We start from the raw sequence: 16,353 nt of genomic DNA, 5'->3' as shown, positions 1-16,353 counted from the left end.
ACTATTTATTAAGACCTCTTTATAGGGACATCTTTTAAGGCCTATTGACCCATATTTTAAGGCAATGGACCTATATATCTTTACCTGTGCATTATAAGGCTCATCTCATCCAAAGGACCCATTTCTCAAGGCCTATGGATCCATTTTTTATAAGGCCTATAGACCCATTTTTACTATTTATTAAGACCTCTTTAGGGACATCTTTTAAGGCCTATTGACCCATATTTTAAGGCAATGGACCTATATATCTTTACCTTCACCTTATAAGGCTCATCCGTTGGGCCCATTTTTTCAAGGCATGGATCCATTTTTGTCAAGGCCTACGGACCCATCTTTACTATTTATTAAGACCTATATGGACCCATCTTTTAAGACCTACATGTATATGGACCCATAGTTTAAGGCAATGTACCTACATCTTTACTTGTGCCTATAAGCCTCATCCGATGGACCCATTTTTTCAAGGTCTATCGACCCATTTTTTAAGGCCTATGGACCCATCTTTGTGTATAAGGACCTGTAGGTGGACCCATCTTCTAAGGCTTGGACTCATTTTCACTTGTTTTAAGGCCTTTGTGGTCCCATATTTTAAGGCAATAGACCTATCTTTTTCTGTGTATTAAGGCATATGGACTCATGTTTATGTATAAGGACCTATAAGTACACGGACCCATTTTCCAAGGCCTATGGGCCCATCTTTATCATGTTTTAAGGCCTGTATTGACCAATATTCAAGACCTGTGGACACGTCTTTACTATGCATCAAGGCCTATATGGACCCATCTTGTAAGGCCTATGGACCCAAATGTACTATGTATTTTGGTCTATTTGAGACATCTTCTTAAGACCTATTTGTTGTTTATACCTGTATTAAGGCATGTGGACCCATTTTTCAAGGCACATAGTGGACCCATCTTTACTCTGTATTAAGACCTATATATATGGACTAACGTTCATTGGACCCCCATATGGACCCATCTGCTATAGGCCTATTTAGACCTATCTTTTGAGGACTATATAGACCCATTTGATTGTGTTAAGGCCTATTATGGATCCATATTTTAAGGCAATGAGCCTCTTCACCTGTGTCTTAGGGCATATGGACCCAGTTTTACTTTACTTTTAAGGCCTATATGGACCCATCTTTTAGGGCCTGTGAACCCATCTTTAGTACGTAATGTAAGGCTTGAATGCCTCTTGTATATCTTAACAATAAGGCCATAATTTTTTTATCATCAATTTTTCTGTTAAGTATACGCATGGTATAGGCCTACTGTACATCTGGTTTTAAAATCATAGAAGTTGTGGTGGCATTTTAATTGGTTTAAGCCTTTTTGTCTAATCTGTCACTTTCTTAGGCTCTGGGATTTCTTATCCCCATTGTTTTTTATGCGTACATTTGATTTGGTTTCAATTAATGTTTAAGTGTGGGGATTGGCTGAGTAAAGTCAACATCACTTGTTGTGTTACCTTTCCTTCCTCTTAAGGAATTCTAAGTCCTCAATGTTGGCAAGTGTCTTAAAATTTACTTAGTGTATTGTACTTTACCTGTGCTTACCGTAAAAGTTAAGGTGGCTTTTAATATAACTTTTATATAACTGAATTGTGAAGGATGCAGCTACAATGTGTTTGAGAAGCAGGCACGTAAGGGCGTCTTTGGCTGCCAGCCACATCAACCCATTATGACCACGGAGCACAGCCAAGATCGAAAGTGTTCGATTTTTCCCGAGGGAGGAAAACTGGATGGTCTTGAAAACCCTCATGGCACAACGAAGAACCAACGCACAACTCAACTCACATGGCCCTGGCCGGGAATTGAACCTGGGACACCAGGAACCTGGTGAGAGGTGGGCGCACTTTGCGCACACAAGCCAACCATGCCATGGTACATAGTGGTTGAAACTCATGGAGCTATTTTTATAACCAGTCTCAGCCTTTCTGTCTTCTGTGGCTCAAATGAGAACTTTTTAATTTGTGCTGTTGGCTGAAACTCCAACTTCTCCAACTGTTGTAATGTTGGTTTAATCTTGATTGTCCATTTGTAACCATGGTGATAGTATTACTGAAAAATTTACTTTGTGCTAGTTTCCTTGTTCTTTCTTTTCATTGGTTTCTTTTGAGGAATTTTTAGTGCAATTTTAAAAACTTCTCATCCACCAAAGAAATCCCACTTTGTTTACCCTTATGCCATCCCTTTAAAGGATACACTTTTGGTAGTTGCCAAAGACCATCCTCCCCTGGTCTATTACAAGTGATTTTCAAAATGATGTGAGTGAGTGTTTAGAATGATTGATGAATTGCTGAATGAAAGTGATAATAGGGTACTTACTTATTTTAGAAACTTAGTAATGGTATAAAAATGTAGGTTAAAAATAAAAAACATCTCGTAACAATCATCAAACATCAACATCTTGAACAAAAACAGTGCAGTCATACATACCTACAAATAAACAGACCATTTAAACACTATTTCTTAAGGTCTGAGACTTCTTCGATTCAAACATTAATATTTCGAGGACTGCTTCTTCATTTGACACCGTCTTCTACTTTAGCCATGCCAAGGCAATTAAAGACTTCAGGATATTTTCTCAGGAATTGGAAAACAAAAGAGCCACCTGCGAGATTTATTGGATGCACTGCACACTAACAATAATGACAGGGAATGTGCCAATTCTTTGGAACATGTGAGTCTACAATTATACACAGGATTGTTTGAAACACTATTATAATTGAGTTTTCTATGCCCACAAACAATATCTGATGATTTTGAACTCTACAAACAATATGATACTGTGCATTCATAATTAATTGAGTATTAGTGATCCGATTTACTTTTTGCTTTTCTAACAATTTAATAATAGTACTTTATCATTGTATAAAAATGTGAATATGTATTCATGTATTTAAAACGTTTACTTATTTTGGTAGTGGGAAAGAAAGAGACAATCTTTAAAACCCTTTTAAGGCAAAATGCTTTCCAGGGGATGAAGAATTTGTGCCAGCAACTGACATTGTTACAGTGAAAAGTCAGAACTTAACAAACTCAATGCAGTTTTGACAAGTCCCCCAGGATAGGAGGGGAAACCATCATCAAGTTTATCAAGATATGGGCCAGCAAATGAAAATTGTCTATGGAAAAAATGTGTCTATGGAAATGTCTATGGAAAAAAGAAGAATCAGTCAACACATGTACTCAACTGCCTCATGAAAAACTTGACAGCACATGATAACAAATTTACAATGGAAAATGTTCTGTGGATTGACAATAAATGAACCAAGAAGCCAGGATAAACATTTACACTGACTTATGCCAAGAGCAAGAAACAATAAACTTTAAGGAGAGCGAACAGTGACTTATACAAAACAAACATAATGCAACATTCACAAACAATGGACACTCAGTCAAACAAAACAAAACATGTAAACATTATTAAATACAACATTTATTATATTAAATAAACAACATAGACCTATTAAATAGTCAAGTAACAAATCTTGAAGGATGGATGAAGTGATGGAAATAGTGTGTGATGTACTTTCCATACAAGTAATTCAACGCTGTGTTGAAAGTAATGGGTCATCCCTCTTACTTTCTCACATCTAATGGGTGCCCCCCCCCCCTACACACGTACCCGCACTTTCTTCTCTTCTGGCCAGGTTATCTGTCTCAGAATGTTTTCTTTAACTTGTTGGGTCATTTTGCAACTTTGAGCTGAAGCATCTTCATTTCCTTTTAGCACTTTGTGAAACTGGTCCTTAACTTCTTAAGTCCTTAACAACTTTGGTATAAAAAAGATGGATGCTGCGTAGCAATGAGTATTGTACTTTCACAGCCAGATCACCCCAGAGTGAAAGTACAATGAATGAAAATGAAGAGGTAACTTGAGATTAACAATAATTTTTTTATTTATTATTAAGGTTAAAGAAATTGAATACAGTACAAAAAACACATACACAACAATAATAACACAGCAAAAATACATTTGGACCATCAAACACTAAACAAAATGTTCATGTTCAGAGAACTCGGAGAACCATTTAAGAGAACTCAGTGAAACAAGATTTGCAAGCTCTTGTATGACTCAAGAAACAGTGAGGACTGCCTATGTTCTGAACTATCAAGTTAATTGAAAATGCCAGCAAGGCCGTTATGGAAATACCATCTCAACACAGCCTCAGCTCAAGAATGTGAAAGAAATCTTCTCTCTGTTCCCACGGAAATTTTTAACAACTGATCCTTCAAGAGGACATAAACAGTCTCAGATATTTGTTCAAAAACTATGTTTTACTGTTGGTTTTGTCAATAAATGATTTGAAATGAAGTCTATGAAGGATATATTTATCATTTTTAAATGACAAAAGGTGGAACATGTAAACATCTTGTCTGTGTATTGTTTAGAATCAATCAATTTACTCGGTGGTTTATTACTTGATAATTATCATAATGTAATACATGGTGAACATTTTGTATTTTTAAGAAAAAGAGGCTGCAACTGCATAAAGCAGTTTTTCCACTTTGATATTTTTAAATGACAACAGATGGAACAAACATCTTTTCTGTGTAATCAATCACTTTACTCTGTGGTTAATTACTTGATAGTAATCATACCTCAATAAACTTGGTGAATACTTTGTATTTTATGAAAAAGGCTGCAACTGCATAAAGCAATCCCCCTCCCCCTATAATTACTTCTAGAAAAAAATACTATGCGGTTTGCATGCATTATTGATTATCCACTAAGATCGAATAGCGCCCTCTATAGACACAACATTTTGTTTGTGGTGGTGAGGGCAAAGGAGTATGGTGTCCATAAAGTTTGTTGATTATTTTAATTGAAGAGAATTTCAAATCAAAATTAAATTGACGTTGTTGAATTTGTAAATAAAATGCAAACAAAAAATTGAAATAAAAACAAAATTATATGAAAACGGCAGTTCTACCACCAAGTTGCTGAGGATTTGATGAAGAATCACCGTTACACTCAAAGGTAATTAGACTATCTTTTTAAAAATACCACCATTACCATTGTTTGATTCAAGACTCAGTTGATACATGCATGTACATCCATGTAACTTAATTTAGCCTAGATAGTATTTTGCTGAGATTGTAGGCCTACCTCTATAAACAAAAAAATATATCCTGTTTCCTTGAAATGGGTCTCAATTTTACTGTTTACAAAAAATTAAATAAATAAATAAATAAATAGTTAAGGCCTAAAAATAAGATTATTTTTCCAAAAGATGATAAGCTTAACATCATAGTACATTTAATTTAACTGATTTATAAGTAGGCTAATTACTATATTTTTTCAAAATGCCTTGCATTTTTTCTTGAAGTAGGCATAAATTTAAATTTTAATGTTTATATAATGGCAATACAGAAAATAAAATTAAAAATAAGATGGAGGCCTAACATAAGATGGTATAGATTAAAGACTTAAAATCTTCTAATTAAAAACGAATATTGCAGAAGATGACAAGTCTTACCCCACATTCCAGATTATATGAATTTGAAGTAGGTGTATAGTGGTTCTTTTTGTCCAAAGTGCCACGCCTTTTTCCTTGAAGTAGGAGAGTTAAACAGTTTGTCTTAATTCAAATAAAGAAATAAATAAATAAAATAAATATTTTTTTCCCAATAAATGACTAGTCTAATACTTTTCTTTTAGTTTATTTGAATTTGAAGTAGGCCTAATAAAAACAAATTCTGCAAAACTCCATTCCGCATCTTCCTTGAAGTAGTATAGAGGTACATTTTAATCAGAATTTGACTAAACCCAAAGTAATGTATAGGCCTAAAATAAAATTATTTCCCCATGAATGCTTTAAACACAAACAAATTTTGTTCTTAGAAATAGTATGAAAGTGATGACATTAAAGGAACACGTTGCCTTGGATCGGACGAGTTGGTCAAAACAAAAGCGTTTGTAACCGTTTTTTATAAAATGCATATGGTTGGAAAGATGTTTTAAAAGTAGAATACAATGATCCACACAAGTTTGCCTCGAAATTGCATGGTTTTCCTTCTACTGTGCGAACTAACATGGTCGGCCATTTATGGGGGTCAAAATTTTGACCCCCATAAATGGCCGACGTGTTAGTCGACGAGGTAAAAGGAAAACCACGCAATTTCGAGGCATGTTTGTGTGGATCATTGTATTCTACTTTTACAACATCTTTCTACCTATATGTATTTTATAAAAAACGGTTACAAACGCTTTTCAAAGACCAACTCGACCGATCCAAGGCAACGTGTTCCTTTAACTTAGGCCTAATAATGGGATTATAATTTTAATGTTTGTATAATGGAATTATTTAGTATACTGGTTCAGAATAATGAAAAACAGTCAAACTAGGCTTAGAGTTACCTACTAATACAAGGTTTGGAACTAGAACTTAAATGACACATTAATTACAGAAGAAAATTACACACAGTTTCTATAATAGCTTTGAGGCATGCAATTATTTTTATTTAGTGGATTTTAAAGTTCTTAATAGCAGTATTACTTCTGTGTGCAATGACATGGAACAATCCTACCTATCAATATTATCAGAAGATTATCAAGTTACAAAAGACAAATTAAAGTCTTATAATTATATTTACAGAACTGACCGAGAATTATAATTTCTTTTTCAAGAACACATTGAACACAGCAATGGTGAGGATGGGCGGCTGTATGGGGAAATGGAGGAGGCCGTTAAAAAAATGTAAAAAATCAGGGCTAATCACAATTTTATTATTTTGTTTCCTAGAAAACGTATAAACCTATATCACAAAACTGTATTAGCGCAAAAAAAAAAAACCTGAGAAACTGAAATAATTTTATCAAAACAAATTATACAAACTCTTTTCCAAAATTGAAAACTGAAGTCAGTTCTGTTGATATTACATAGTGAGACCAAATTTGTTTCTTGTTACAACAACATTTCTGAAGAGTGTTTTATCTTTACTTTTCAGGTTCTGATTGTGTGGTTCACAAACAAAGTCTAAAAGCCTCCAAATAAGGTGAAGTAACAGACACATTTTATATTATTTTTTTATTGTTTATTGTCAAACAAAAAGTCAACATCAAATAAAAAGTCAACACAATTATTGTTAAAGAGATAACTGTAGGCCCTACTGCAACTTTATTGCTTCCATGTATTTAGTTAACAATTTTTCAAAACTCAATTCAATCTGTAAGATTCAATCAACTTGGTTTATTATGGTTCATTGTACACAAATTAAAAAACAATGAGCAAAAGACTAAGCCAGTCAACAAAGACAATGATGACAATAGGAATGTTGTTTATAATATATACTTTTCACTGTTTAAGAAATTTGATTGAGTCTCCTTATCCGTGTAGCATGCAGTTATATATTTATTTTGATAAACATTTTTATATTTTTAACATTACATTATTATCATTAATTTTTTCTGGACCCCGCAGTTTTATTAATTTGAATAGCGCCCCCTTTTGATGTATAAGCATGCTGCGGTTAAATTTCGCTGGTGTCCAACTTCAAGAGAAACTATTTCGATAATGGCGGTGACACCAGCGAATTTCTAAGCATGGAGAAAAAAACGGACTATTTTCAACATCAAGCGATAAGCTGTTGTGAATCCTGGAGTTAATTGGGACTTAAACATTCCTGCAAACCTCCGCCTTGTTATCAAATAAAGTATGGACATTTAAATAGAGTATATTTATCTGTCGCTGAAAACGTCTGCGGGAATTTCTTTTTTTTAAGAACAGAAATATCGCCGAGTCGCTGACTCAAGTTGGTCCTGTAAATTCACCGTGTGTTGACGTTCGATTGATACCGTCATGCAGGCGGCATCCACGGCGGACGATCAGCTGTTGTCACAGTCAGCTGATTCATCATCGCCGGAGTCTCAAAAACAGCCTTCGAATGTTTGTGTTGATGAGGAGCGGGGAGGGGATACAATGGATGGTTTATCGAAAGGAATTGATGGAGACAATAGTCAGCATTCCAAGGCGACTGGAGATGCAGAGTTAAAATTAAAGGAGAAACCCTCACCAGCAATTCGTAGAAAACCAGGAATTACTGAGGCCGGTGGTGGACAGAAGCCAACGTAAGTAGATTGCAAAGTTAACCCATCAAATTCAAAGCTAGTGTAATTACTAATTGTTTAAGAAGTGTGTGTTATTTAATTTAGTTATGTTATATTTTTTTTTACTTGAATGATACATTTACACTCAGTCAGAGTCCTACTCCTGGTTTATTCTGTTTGTTCAATTTAAGTTTAACAATAATTAAAATAATCGATCTTTGCCGCAGAAGAGAAGGGTAGGGCTAATCTATTATCACCGAATAAACAACAATTTAATAGAAGTCAATTACAAAATAGATTATTGAGCTTTGTCTTGAGGTTGTAATGTTATTCTCAGCAAAAGAAGATCTTGATTGAGTGCAGATGTTAAATGTTTAGGCCCTACTACAAAGTTAGACATGTTAGACCCAGTGACTGGGGCGCTAGATTCCTTTTTTCGAAATTTTGACATCGGTCATCTAGATGACCAATAGGCCTTTATTTTAATACAAAGTGAACTTAAAGCGTGAGGAAAAACTTGTCTGTCCACCATGCACCATCATCTTATTATTTTAATTGTCATCACCACTTTTTCACTCATTTTTACAAAAAGGGATATATCAATCAGGTAAATTAGATACTATATTATTTTATTTCGAATGAAAAAGTGGTGGCGCCATACGGAAACTTTTCCCAGTAGACATATCAGATGTATACTGCCATGGATTCATGTAGGGAACCAGTGATGCTTGTGTGCAGGGAACCAAGGATGCTTGCAGGGAATACGTGGACATTGACCCCCAGCAGGCAGGATAGAGGTCAATAATAATGTGAATGTCCAGAACTATCTTGTATTAAATAACATCTTTGAGTAAATTCACACGACAGCGAGACCCCAGGGAGATTTACTCAGATCCCCAAGGATGCTCATCCATCGACAGTCAGCAGAGACACTAGCAAGACTGAATTGGTTTCCAGAGCAATATAAAAAATAATAATCTTGATCACCAAATATTCTTAAATTAAGAATGAATTTAATTAAAGAAAATTCTTGGCAACCAACGAAGGGTGGGAGATACGGGTGTGTAAGGGATCGAGTTGTAAAAATTGTTCTGACATATTTATTGGGATGTGAAATCATGCATGCCATGAGGGCAAGGAATGGAACAGGGGGTGTGACACCTAGGTTATTTTAACTGGCGAAGGCTAGTAGTATGATAAGTATGTAAGTTGCTGTGGGGAGAGGTAAAACAAAAATTGATCATTGTGCATGAAACATTCAGCATTGAACATCGTATGATTGATGCAGTGATAAAGTCCAGTGACAAGATGTACAAAATGAAATGAAATTAAATTTGTTGTTATTTTCATTTGATAAAACTTCACACCTTGGCAAAGCATTCAATCAAAGTTGCATGCAACCGTCTGGTATTAAAATGCAAAACAAAATTTTATACGCCTACCGCTAGCATACATTTAAGAAAGATCTTGAAGTTTTACTGTCTTTTGACTTAACAAAAATATTTGTATTGGATAGCAATTCTGGTGAAAATTTCACACCAGAACAAGGTAATGTCAAGTCATGGAAAAGTCTAATAAGTACATGATGCAGTGAGTTGGGACAAAGTTTAGTCAAAGATTGAATGACTCTGCATACATTAATTAATTGTCTTCCAGAAACCCATAATCTGATTAATGTAGTCAAGGATCCTATTATAATAGTGTCTGGTTGGAATGCAACCAATATGCATCAAGATACAATCACAGTCTGTTTCAGAAAACTTGACATGGTTGAGCTTGTGGAGGTAGAATACTCGTACTAGAGCCAAAATTCATAAAGCCGTTTAAGATATCGCTTGACAAATTTCATTGCCATTAAGCAAACAAATAATGGGGCCACCAGTCACAGCAATTCAATCAAATGTAATTTTGGCTGGTAACCTGTTTTCTGTTAAAGCAATACTTTTATGTGCTAAGCAAGTTTTGTACTCAAATGAAATTATGCCCAGGCAAATGCTGATGAAAATGTGGTCAATGAGAGAGATGGTTTGTTCTGAACATGGGACTCTTTGAACCGCCTTCATGTTTACCCAAGGGCAGACAGATATATTGAATTGCGTATTAATATTTCCAACTGAGTTAAAAGCAAGATAGCAAAACCATTGCTTTCCCTTCACTCCTTTCCTCCTTCAGTTTAGCCATCAAATGTCACTGGCTCACAGATGATAATTCTTGAACTTTAAGGGGGGAAACATAATTTAAACTATTTATAATTTAGGAACCGCAAGGCCTTGATCTTTCATGCAGGAAGCGCTACAATTAGCTCCACACTGTTCGGTTGCACCGCTTTCCTTTAAGTGTTCACATTTTGTCCCTTAAAATATTAAAGATGTGCTTACATCAACAATTGAAAATTGCTGTGCATGCTGTTGGTGGTTGAAAAGTTTAAGATTCAAGTTAAGTTCAATTAAGTTGTTTCCACCAGACAACCTTGTATGCAAGATTTTTGTGATCATGTGATTACGTCGTATGGTTGATCATTTTAGCAAAGTTTGCACTGGGATGTACTTTTCTCTTAATTTAGAATATTTTACAGAATTTGTTGTAACCGTGACTCAGCCATCTCCTTGACCATATAATAAGCTACGTCAATAATCAGCCAGGCATCCTGGAACTTGGCACTACTTTGGATGAATATAAAGTACTGTACCCCGGTGCCCAAAGAGAACAATCGTTCATGAAACAACCCATATCTTGTAACTGGTTTGGAAACTGGTTTGATAAAATGTGTCTTGAACATTATGTGTGTCTCATAACCTTCTGGAATTAAGTGGTTAAAAATACTAGTCTTACACCATTGTGGACATTTTATTGCATAGGCCTACAGTTTCAAAAACCTAAATCTTTTACATGAGAAAGTTGCTCTCGTACATCCATTGTCTGATCTCATACGTACACCTCTTACAATGTGTGTTTCTCTCGGCCTATTTGCTTCCGTGTTTTAGAGGATGATCGTCCTTCTAAAATCTAATATAACTTTCTTTTGTAAATTGAGCCTGACAACGACATTCCACCAATGATTCACATTCTAAACATGTTTAGCTTTCAATTCTTAATGGTAGACTCATTCTACAGCATTTTTCTCCTGATAAATAATATTATAGGCCTATGGGAGATTAGAAGCGAGAGAGAGAGTGAGGAAAAAAGAGGAAAAAACCCAGGTGTCACATTTCAAGTCTCAAAAGCCCACTGTGTAACTCTGTACAATTAGTGTAGGTCTGCACACGGGACAGTTCAGCTTACACCATAATGATGAGTCATGTACATGTAGCGTCTAACATACTTGGGGTAACAAATTTCGACCGGGAGCGTATGCTGCTATAATATAAGTCGGGGTTTATTATTATATTTTTCTTTCTGCCCCTGTCTCCCCTCCGTTCATTCAGTGTGTGTGCATTCAGCGATACCCATTATTTGTCTTATCCACAACGCCTTGGGGAGCGCGTCTTGCACAGTCCATTTCTTCTCACCTAACCAGGACGGCTGTCAATTTGTCACTAATCGCTTGCTCTATTTTCATGTGGCGGGTGCAATGCTGCATTTATTAGCAAACAGCTTTAATCCGAGCCGAGGCGGGTATAAAAGATGTAAATCAGATTATGTAGACGTTAAAGAGTGGGATTCTTGAATGATCTTGGATCCCTTGCTTTCAAATTCATTATTACAATTTTTTTTATTACACATCCAGGCTCAGCACAATTTACTGATCTGGGAAACAAGAAATGTTAAGCTTTGTGGGAGAGGAAAACCCACGCAAACATGCGGGGACTGAAACCCCAATCCATGCAAGGGTTAATCTCTTGTCTGAGGTTAGGATTGGAAATGGGGTCCACAGAGGTGAAAGGCGTGGATTGTGAACCACACTGAGCTAACCTGATCCTCCATTATCTGAAACAATTATGTTGTTCAAAATTCCCCAAATTGAAACAAGATTGTTTTCCTTTGACATTTAATTCACTCTGGAGTTTTTAAAAACAATTCAGTTCTTAAAACGTTGTTCATTTAACCATGAACTAAAATTTACCTAAAATAATACTGAAAAGGCTGTGGGCTTTACATGTAGAACTAAATATTACTTAACTGGTGTTGGACAATTTCTCTCTGAATTATGTGATACTTGCCCATCGTCGATTTAGTGAGCTCTGTATAAATGCCTTCGTCCTCATGTTACATTTGTACTTTATTTGACATCGGATAGAATGTTCATCGTAACAGATTATCCTGTAAACTGTCTACGATCTGAAATGTCAAATAACCAACGTGTCGGATGTCGAAATGATGGCATAGATAAATAAGGGGCCTGTGAGGATGGTTTCTTCAAATAAACATTCACGATCATCAAACTTTTAGATACACTGTACGTTCATTTAATAGAAAGATGGACGATAGAAGCTGCATTTTCAGACATTTTTTTTGTTCCCTAAACCACAAGTAAATTATATAGTAAAAATGTATGCGTTGAACAAATACCAAATTTACCAAAAGAGCGGGATTTAAACCAACAACCTCCGGTATGTGTCGGCACTCGGCAGTCTTCCTATTTTGTCAATTTGTTTGTTAGGGGGCACAGGACAGAATATTTTATTATGGGAGAGGACATCCCCTTCTAGTGTACAAATTGTAATTAAAATGTGGTTTTACTAAAAAATGAAGAAGACATTGAACTCAGATTCAAAAAATTGTTTAAGAAACAGATGGTTAATTGCGAAACTGACTGTTTCAGAAAGTTTGTTAACAACAGTAACTGCAAACAAACCTTAGTTCATCTGAATTTGCTGGTTTGATGCGGACATTTATTGGAGCTTGGTACACTGTTTGGAAACCGAAGATGGCATAGCCTGCTGCATTGGTGTGCACGTATCTGTTTAGTCGAGTTTATCAAATCTGACAAGTGCAAGAATTCTTTGCTTTGAGGTGGGGGGGGGGGGGGTGTTGGAAGAAACGAAAGCAAATACCAAAACCACACAAACAAACAAACTGTACCAGCCGATAACGGTGTAGTAATCCAAAGGTTATAGCAAAATTTAGACACACACTATTTAAAAAAAAATACCAATAAAATAAGTAAAAATATTTGGGTTCAAAGTATTATAATTTACTACGGTTTTATTGATTGAACAGCCACATTCTGAGAAATAATTCCATTCATGTCCAAGTCATATCTGGTGTGCCTTATGTGTGCACCAGGTGTGTCACGGTTCGGGGTTGCGGTTTAAATAGACAAGTGTTGCTGGCTTCAGATAGTATAATGAGCTAGTCCTGGTCGCCCATTCATAAAAAGTAAATCAATAGCCTGGTTATCATAATTAATGAGCATGTGGGTTGTATCAAAAGCAGATGGACGGTTTGATTTGACCATGGGATTCGGCCAGCGCATAGCATTATAATCCCAATCCATGTATTGTAATTAGAAATATATTTGATTGCGTCATTCCTATGATGAACTATTTTTCTCAAAAGATAAATTCTTGGAAAACATTTTACACCTTTTTCTACGGAAGGAAATGACTAATGTGATATTTTTTTCAAATGGTGTTATCCAAAAAGTCCAGTTTGGTGTTTATGAACGAGCTCTTGCAATTGATTTCAGGAATTGCTGCTGACTGCAGGGAAAACTGGTGAGTGTTTGTGCTATAACATGTACATGCACAATAAAGACATGTTCTTTTTTTAGTTGATGGTGAGAGGGTCAGGCAGATGATAGATGAAGTATAGTACACTGTGAGTATCTTTGAGTGGACTTAAAATGTTATTTGGAGTGTACTCTGAACACAGACAAAATGGTAAAATAATTGAGATTGGGCCTGAGATACATGTACATGTATTTCAAAAGAGAATAGAAATTGCACGAGGAGGCATTCATCCATTGTAGGAGTCTGGCTTTTTCTGTCAAGCAGAATGCACTGTACCTATTCCTATTTTTATTTAATTTTGCAGGATTATAGCATGGAGAAAGGAAGTACGTATTCCTTCCTCCTTGTGTATACGTACATGTAGTAAACACTCTTTCTATTACTACATGTACTATGTATGCATCACTAAAAAATTGTACTTGTCCTGAAAGTGCATTGCTTTTTTAAATATCCACTGCAGACTTTTCAAATTACAGCTCCATGTTCCAGTGGCTTCTTGGCTGCCCATCTCAGCATGGTGTACAATGTCTCACTGTGTGTCACTTCTCTGATGTACACACAATGCACTGTGTCTCTCTAGTTTGTGATTCATCCTCTAATTGTGTGCAGAGTGGTCTCAAGTCATTGTAGTGGAAATCAAACCAAGGATACACTGATTTTATGTAAAGATTCTTGTCAAACACGGGGCTGGTTCATGTTGGTATGCACTGTGTACAGTATGTAGGATCTGAAGTGAGCATTCCATGCATACACAATAGAAGAAGTCAAATGGTTTTGAAGGCGTAGTTCAAGAGGAGACCTTGACTTTCATTGAGGGATGAGGAATTTCCAGACGTTTTCTTTGTTTCGAAAAAGAATATGTGATTGTCTTCCAATTGATTGCAATTCAGCTCTTTGATCTACCAATATTTTTCTAAGTGCTGCAAGGATACTTCTTGGGCTAGAAGCCCCTTGGAATTAGCTCCAGGGTTACCGTAGAAACCCCATCATTGTCGACTTTGATGTACGCGATCGCGTAATGTCATGGAGGAATAATGTGTACCTTTCAAAATTGTGATCCTATTTTCAGACCCCCTTTTTACTGTCAACATTTTTCTGTCTGTCTTCACAATCTTCCAGTCAAGGGAACTTGGCAAAATCCCACAAGGGGAAACACCAAGCTGCCAACAGCCATGAATCTCTCTCATGCACAAATGAAGAAATTGAGATTCAGTTTAGAGGACAATTACATAACTGTTCTAGTCATTGTGAAATCAGCGGTTAGCTTGGTAGAATTTGGATTTGTGACTGTTCCCACCTCTGCTGTTGTTTCCATTAAGGTTGTTTTTGCAAGAAAGTCTTCTTTGTGGGAACTGAATAATTCATTTGAAGAACAAATTATAATGGAACTCAACTGTTTGAAGGAATTATGAATACAAAGAGCTGGACAATCAAAGGCAATAGCTGGTGTCTATACAAACTTCTTGCTTGGTCTCACTCTGTTTTGGATATTGTTTCAGTTACGTACATGTATGTAGTCATGGATCCAGTTCTCTAAAAGAGAAAGACTTCCTTCGAGTGTAACCTGTAAGATAGCTCTCTGCTGTACACGTATAATATAAGGTGTACATTACATTTTTAGCTTACTAAGTACACAGTTGTTGTATTCAATTGACATACACTGTATACTATGGTAACTATACCCAGTATCAGTTGTTCTGGGAAATGCAAACACTGTATTAAATTTGACATTGTAGCCAGGCCTAAAAACTGAAAATTGTTAACATAATTATTTTTTTTACATTTACCAGACATGATGCTGACATTTTTATTTCCACCAAAATGATGGTGACCTGATCTTAATGTTTCCATATAGAAATTTGTCAACTTTGTAATGCATCCACTAAATGCGTGTTCATCTCAGAACTGAGGTCGGCTGCTAAGATACTTGTAGTCTGGTTCTCTTAGTCTTATACCGCATAATAGCCATTACTGCACACAGGGTATTTTACTGTTGACCCATTTCATGGTACACTGTGCACTTATTGTACACGCGCCTATCCTGTCTGCGTTTTTTGAAGTCAAGATATATCGGAAAAAAAGATTGATTCCCAAAACGTGGTTACAGTATGGTTGACGCGCATTGTGAGGATGGGTTCCACCTGATAGGTTGATCCAACCGTGATGGATAGATTAGAAGTGGGCCATGAGGACTGGAGAGATTTCTTCCGATCCATTTCTCCCAGATCCACCTCCCACTTTACATTCTCTATTACCCTCTGACCTTGCCTAGGTACATGTCAATAATGTTTCTGTGTGGTCATGGTGGTGGTATGGTATGGCTGATGTGTGATCATAGAGTTACTCTATGGTGTGATGGAAGGACAACACAAAATCAATAACAGTGATTGTATTCATTTTGGTTACAAGTACCCGTATACACATGTGATAGCACTGTATACTCAGTACTTTCCCGAGCTCTGTGAAAAAAATTACAGGTGATGAAAGTTGCTCGTGTATGATTCGAACCCCCGACCTTTGAAATTCTAGAGCAGTGGCTTACCAACTACATAGACCGTCGAGATTACCCGGAAGCTAGAGGTACAAATGTAGTTCGAACTTGACTGATTGTACTGATGCACACA

At 36.1% G+C, this 16,353-nt stretch overlaps 1 protein-coding gene across 4 annotated transcripts in view; it reads left to right on the top strand.

The window, feature by feature from the left end:
- Window positions 1–4,944: 4,944 nt before the first annotated feature.
- The window catches only part of LOC139954402 (uncharacterized), a 130,299-nt gene continuing 118,890 nt past the window's right edge, over window positions 4,945–16,353 (top strand). For 3 of the 4 annotated variants that reach the window (XM_071954183.1, XM_071954180.1, XM_071954182.1), the window contains exon 1: window positions 7,573–8,078. In XM_071954183.1, the coding sequence (XP_071810284.1) occupies window positions 7,810–8,078 (269 nt within the window). In that variant the 5' untranslated portion in view covers window positions 7,573–7,809. Of the gene's footprint in view, window positions 4,989–6,958; window positions 7,007–7,572; window positions 8,079–16,353 lie in introns of those variants that run through there. The other variant, XM_071954181.1, reaches the window with a different exon arrangement.

The sequence above is a fragment of the Asterias amurensis genome, chromosome 2 (assembly GCF_032118995.1).
Source record: "Asterias amurensis chromosome 2, ASM3211899v1".
NCBI classification, from domain to species: domain Eukaryota; kingdom Metazoa; phylum Echinodermata; class Asteroidea; order Forcipulatida; family Asteriidae; genus Asterias; species Asterias amurensis.
The sequence above is the reverse complement of the archived record's forward strand: the minus strand, read 5'-3'. Positions and strand labels throughout refer to the sequence as shown.